Source organism: Triticum dicoccoides, chromosome 3A (genome assembly GCF_002162155.2).
Source record: "Triticum dicoccoides isolate Atlit2015 ecotype Zavitan chromosome 3A, WEW_v2.0, whole genome shotgun sequence".
NCBI classification, from domain to species: domain Eukaryota; kingdom Viridiplantae; phylum Streptophyta; class Magnoliopsida; order Poales; family Poaceae; genus Triticum; species Triticum dicoccoides.
The window spans coordinates 604,212,607-604,218,994 of record NC_041384.1 but is presented as its reverse complement, the minus strand read 5'-3'; the positions used below and the strand labels follow the sequence as shown (position 1 = coordinate 604,218,994).

At 45.8% G+C, this 6,388-nt stretch overlaps 1 protein-coding gene across 1 annotated transcript; it reads left to right on the top strand.

Moving 5' to 3' along the window:
* The first annotated feature begins 2,976 nt into the window (after positions 1-2,976).
* LOC119269520 (protein ALP1-like) lies at positions 2,977-6,325 on the top strand. Its single transcript, XM_037551373.1, has 2 exons — positions 2,977-3,181; positions 5,045-6,325. Exons 1-2 carry the CDS (start codon positions 3,049-3,051, stop codon positions 6,100-6,102), a joined length of 1,191 nt encoding a protein of 396 aa, XP_037407270.1. The 5' UTR covers positions 2,977-3,048; the 3' UTR covers positions 6,103-6,325.
* The last annotated feature ends 63 nt before the right edge of the window (positions 6,326-6,388 follow it).

Here is a 6,388-nt window from a genome sequence, read left to right as displayed (position 1 = left end):
GAACCCCGTCCTTCATCGTTGCTAGCCATGTTTCTACGATTAAATCTAATCAATTAATTCTAGACCTAATAAAATGAATAATGACATAAAAAGGCCTATGTTTTGCAGGAACGTTGACTCCTTCCTAGTGCGGCAAATCCCAGGCACTCGATATGTCCTAGTTTGTAGCACAAGTCATGCCGAAATTCACGGAAAATTTCGGCATGACCTTTGCTAAAAAGTGGACAAATCGAGCACCTGAAATTTGCCGGAACGGAAATGAATCAACATTCCGGCAAAACATAGGCCACTCAGCTTCATTCCCTAGAAACAACAAAAGGCCACTTGGGCACAATCGAACCACTTCAATGAAAAGATATAACATGACCACTTCAATGGAAAGATATAATCAACAATAAAAGTCTAGGAAGGGATCATCTTTAAAATAAAACTTGCCTAAATTCTTTTCCTAGAAAAATAGTGGTCTTTTCAAAACTCAAAAACCTTTGCAAAATGACCTCATTGAACACTTCTCTGCCTAGCACAGAACCCAAATTATGTTCTAGCTATTCCTCTCTCTCTCACACACACACACATTACTTTCTCTAACCCTTCTCTGCCTAGGACAAAACCCAATTAAATTACAAAGGAACTCCATTTCTCTAACCCTTCTAACCTAATGCTTTAAAATAAATTTTTCCTCTAACCTAGCTTGTTAACCTAACGAACCTAATTAACCTAGCTATTTAACCTAGTTAGTTAACCTAGCTTGTTAACCTAATTAACCTAGCTATTTAACCTAGTTAGTTAACCTAGCTTGTTAACCTAGCGAACCTAATTAACCTACTTTACCTAGATAATTAACCTAATTAAACTAGTTAACCTAGCTAGTTCTTTGTCAAAGCCCTAAATAAATTTTTGCACTAACCTAGATAATTAACCTAATTAAACTAGTTAACCTAACTAGTTCTTTGTCAAAGCCCTAACTAAATTTTTGCACTAACCTAGATAATTAACCTAATTAAACTAGTTAACCTATCTAGCTAGCTCTCTGTCCAATGTTTGTGCTATGCATGAGAGAGAGAGGAGGGGTGGGGGCTTACAAAGGATGGCCCCGGTGGTGGCGAGGGAGGCAGGGCGTCTCCGGTGACGGCGAGGGAGGCAGGGGCATCGAGGGTGGCTCCGGTGGCGCTGAGGGCGGCTCCGGTGGCGTTGATGAGGCCACGCGGCTCCGGTGGCGTTGGGGATGGCTCCGGTGGCATCGACGGCGCACGACTCTGGTGGCTCCGGGGGCGTCGACGCCGGCAGGAGACGGCGGCGAAGTGGGGCGACGACGAATTGGAAGACGGCGGCGAAGTGGGGCAAGGGATTTGGGGGAGAAGTGGTGGCGGGGAAGGGGGGCGCTTTTGGTTAAGTCAAACTTAGCAGTAGCGCATTTCAGAAAAAGCGCTATAGCTAAGTTAGCTATAGCGATTTTTACTAAACGCGCTACTGCTATAGCTATATATTTTCCTTTTCTTTTCTTATTTTCTTTTCTCTTTCTATGGCGGGGGTCTAAACAGGCGCTACTGCTACATCTATAGCGCCTCTTATGAACATACGCTACTGCTATGCCTTTCTCCATTTTTTTCCTTTTTTATTTATTTTTCTTTACATTTTTTCCTTTCTCCTTTTTCTATTTCTTTTATTTTTATTTACTTTTCTATTTGTTTTTTATTTTATTTTATTTTCATTAGCAGTAGCGCCTTTCAACGTAAACGCGCTGCTAAAATAATATTAGCGGTAGCGCTGTTTCTAAAAGACCGCTACTACTATATGTAGCTATCGGCTTAGTAGTGAGAATTTTAGTAGTAGCGCGTTTAAAGGGAGACATGTTACTGCTACGTGTGTATCTGTAGCGCGTTTAACCTGCATGCGATACTGCTATTTAGCACTAGCGCCCTTTTTTAACAACCGCTACTGGTAAGATTTTGTGTATAAGGTTTTACCTAGTAGTGACCCCATCTCTTTATTGTTTCTATGACAATAAGAAGTGGTAATACTTTGCGTATTGTCTGAAGCATCTATGCACGTCATGTTCCATCCATCCATATGCATCTAAGATTGTACGAGCATACACAAACGGTACATATAGGACCCTAAAAATGATTTCCTTTGTGGATCACAATGGCAGCCACCCTGGGAACACCAGAACATCTATTTCGAGTCTCTTTTTCACAAATGGCTGCTGGCTGAGGAGTTTGAGGTTGTGGATGTTCACCGCACAAGCCCGAGTCGGCAATACATGAATGTGTTGAGGCATTTTTTATCTTTTTAAAATGAGGCAAAATTGATGCTTAGCATATAAGAAAGCCAATACAACGTGACCATGGCCCTACATGCAGCGCAACGCGCCAAGCATGAGCACAGAAACCACGGGCCACACCTGGGTCTACATTGACGAACTCGCGAGAGGCATCATGCACAAACCATCGGCTCAGATTAGATCTCGCAAAGGAGCAAACAAGCGAGCATATTAATAAAGGGGGACCGGATAGTAGCGCAGTTTCCTCAACTTTTTACATTACAATCATAAATCGCGGCTTGAAACATATGATTTTTTTCCTATTATACAAATCAATGAGACAAGTGTTATCAGCTACAACAGGGTAGCGCCCCTGGCCTCTACATCGGTCGATGCACACGGTCATAGAAGGTAATAAAAACTGGCAAAATAATTACGATGTTTCCATAGATAGAATCGCGGATAAACACAAGACAGTTCTCCAAAAACCCAAGAGCTCCCATCTTGCCAAGATCCTAGTCTCACTTGCATGATGCAAAAATTGCATGCCATCTTGTGACCAAAAAACATACTGCTACTTGGCCTGTTGCATGCTACCACCACTACAAAAAAAACATAGCGGCGGCAGCGAACTCTGTTTCTTTGGCACTGTGAACAACAACTGGGTGGGTCTTTTTAAGTCATTGGGGGGTTGCTGCCGCTGCCCTGCCTCGGCTGCTTCTTTTCTTTTCTTGATCTCTCCTCCGGAAATTAGCTATCCTTCTCCTCGACTCCTCCTCGTCGTCATGGCACCACTGAGGGGGGCCAAGCGCCGGAAGCGGCACCCCGAGAAGGCCCTGCCGGCGGGGGTGATGGCGCCCTTGCCCCCGCCCGACGCCGCCGATTGGTGGGACTCCTTCTCCCGCAGGCTTGCAGCAGGTATACACACGTCCATGCTCCATCTCTCCTGTTTCTTTCCGTCTCCCTGGTTGGACCACTGTTGCTGCCCGTCCTCGCCCGTGCCCGTCCCTCGTCCCGCGGCTCGCCGTGGCCTCGCGGCCCTCGGTAATGCGCGGCACCCTCCCGCCTCGCGTAGGAGATTGCGCGTGGGCAGATTTCGGCGGTGGTGCTGGATCAGGGAGGGCCGCCGTTGAATTTGCACTGCTTCCTGCGCGCGCGCGTTCGATGGCCTTGCTTAATCCGCGGCCTTAATCTGGGCGTTTAGTGCAGTGAATCTGCTTTGTTCGGTGCGCTTCTTGGAGGGGTGGTCGGCTGTTGAGGCTCGTGTACGGTAAGGCGCGCGGAGGCACGGGCAGTCTCCGGCGGGCGGGGCGTTCTAGATTGTTCTCCGAGGGCACGAACAATAGGAGCTTGCGAGTGCGGCGGCTATGGCTGGCCTCGACCGGGTCGGGGATTGTTGGGGGAGAGCGGTTAGTTTTGACATTTGCGGTTTTCTTGGTTCTTCGTCTCCATTTCAGATCTACCAAGCATGTGTGCAATGGTGTTTTGGGGCTTCATAACTCTGCAGGTGGTGTCAGTTGTGCCCATTGCGTCGACCTCATCCACAATCCCTTGCTCGATTGTTCAAGCCTCGATGCTACAAGAACTAACCCTTCCTTTCCTTTTCTGAAGCATGTGAAGTAACTTGTTTACATTTCCTGAAGAATTCAGTCAAAAGTTGCTGTACATGTTGTAGAGGAAAACCCGGCCTATCTGTTCACAGATAGTCCCACACAATTCGATAATTGTTTTTATTCTGTGCTATTGGTGGTCATAGTATTGTTGCTACTATTTGGGTAGAAATAGACGGACTGCCAATTTAGAAGACAGTTACTGTGGCTCATACAGATCATCACATGGGTTGAGCGATGCAGTACTAGCTTAAATATTCTTAAAACTTCTCACACTTATAATACTTAAGAAGAGGAAGTGTTTGAATCCACAACCACTTTACTTAAAAATGGTAATGATATCTACAAGATTGCAACTCTAGTATGTAACTCGTAGATCCTTTCTCAAAGAAGTTAACTGTATATTCAATTAAATAGTCGACTAATCTATTTAGATTCAGTAGGCTCTGTCAACATGGTGTATGAGTATGAAGCGAATGGGTCATTGCAGACAGTTTCCCGAGAGAAGTTCTCCTGAGCAAATGTTCCTCATGTGGCATGATGCCATGCTCTCTTATGGTCAAGACATGTTTCGCAAGTCCTTAGACAGTGGATTTTGGAATCCCTCAAGCTCTAGGAAATGTTTTGTCTGAAATCTACACAACTCTTTAAACTGAGTGCTGAAGGCATGTACTGATTTAATTTATATATTTAATTAATCCGGATCGATGATTTACTCGTATACTTTGAATTATCTTCTACAGTTACTCATACAATTTGCTTTTTCTTAGTTTAACCATTTCTTGTACCAGTTTCCCAGCACATTCATAACTCTGTTTAGGTTGCATCAGATATGCTGATAGAGTAGACTTATCTATTAGTTGGTGGAAATTTCGCAGTATTGCTATAAGATTTTCATTACCTGTCATTTCTAAGTTTTAACTCGCTGTAAGGATTAGGTATCTTCTTCCTTGCCAAAGTGTATGTAGACATGATAGGGATAAGACTTATACATTTGCTGTTCATGTTGAAGAATGAATTGAATCTCTCGCATTGTAAAAGCATGGGAAGAATGAATTGGATCTCTTGCATTGTAAAATGTATACATTTGATGTTCATGTTTGCCACACAGTTTTGTGGTACAATAAATTATGATATCAAATTGTGACACTGCAATCTGTTGTTTACACAGGACACTACTCCAAAGACTGCCAGAACTTTGAGTCAGTCTTCAAGATGTCGAGGAAGACATTCGACTACATTTGCACTCTGATTACCGGGGACTTCTCAAGAAAGACACAGGGTTTCAGAAATTTCAGGTTTGGAGACAAGATGATTCTTGCGTTGGAGGATCAAGTAGCTGTTGCTCTGTTGAGACTGACGACTGGTGAGTCACTTCTGAGCATAGGGAATCGCTTTGGAATGAACCACTCAGCAATCTCAAACATCACTTGGAAGTTCATTGAGTCCTTGGAGGATCACGCAATCAGTCATCTGAAGTGGCCTGACCCTGAGGAGATGGCGACCATCAAAGCAAAGTTCGAAAAGCTCCAGGGCCTCCCCAACTGCTGCGGCGCCATAGACACAACACACATCCTCATGTGCTCTTCAGCTCAGCCTAACAGCAATGTCTGGCTTGACTGTGAGAACAGGAACAGCATGGTCCTGCAGGCCGTTGTCGACCCCGACATGCGGTTCAGAGACGTTGTCAGTGGCTGGCCTGGGAGCATGGATGACTCCTGCATCCTGCGCACCTCGGGCTTCTACAAGCTGTGCGAGAAAGGCGGGAGGCTGGACGGACAAATGGAGCTTCCTGGGGAGCCAGCAGGGTCAGTGGTCAGAGAGTACATCATCGGGGACACGGGCTACCCTCTCCTTCCCTGGCTGATGACTCCATACCAAGAGCGCGATCTGTCTCCAGCAAAAGCAGCATTCAACAAGCAGCACGCCACGGCGAGAATGGTGGTGCAGGGTGCTATGGCCAGGCTGAAGGAAAGGTGGCAGGTACTCAAGGGGGAGCTGTGGAGGCCTGACAAGCACCGGCTACCGAGGATCATCTACGCCTGCTGCCTGCTCACCAACATCATGATCGACCTCGGGGACACACACAGAGAACGGGCACCGGCGTCGCACGACCATGATGACGGTTACTATCAGCAGTTCAGCAATGTGGCCGACGACGGTGCGGTTGCACAGAGGGACGTGCTTTGCCAGTATGTCAGCAGGCTAGGCGGCAAATTGCCGGAGTGATTCTCGCCCTCTAGCTGCATACCGTGCGCCTCTTCGCTTATTTTTCTCTCTGCTCGACATGAAACAAATGATAGCTACAGAACATAGAATCGTGATCTGGATATTTGTTACCCTTGAGACGGTTTGCTGCGATTGTTATTGGTATTATTAAATAGGTCATAGAAGTTGTAACCTGAATTGCGGTTACTTTGAAGAGAGTCTGCGTTGCTCGTTACTGGCATGATATTCTTTTTTTTTGACGCGTCAACGGCGGGCTTACGCCGGCCTGAACCATATATTATTTCAT

Excerpts from the sequence above, each read along its gene's own strand:
- LOC119269520 (XM_037551373.1), top strand. The coding sequence starts at position 3,049 with ATGGCACCACTGAGGGGGGCCAAGCGCCGGAAGCGGCACCCCGAGAAG. Across the intron at positions 3,182-5,044 it reads CTCCCGCAGGCTTGCAGCAG|GACACTACTCCAAAGACTGC; the intron begins GTATACACACGT and ends TTGTTTACACAG.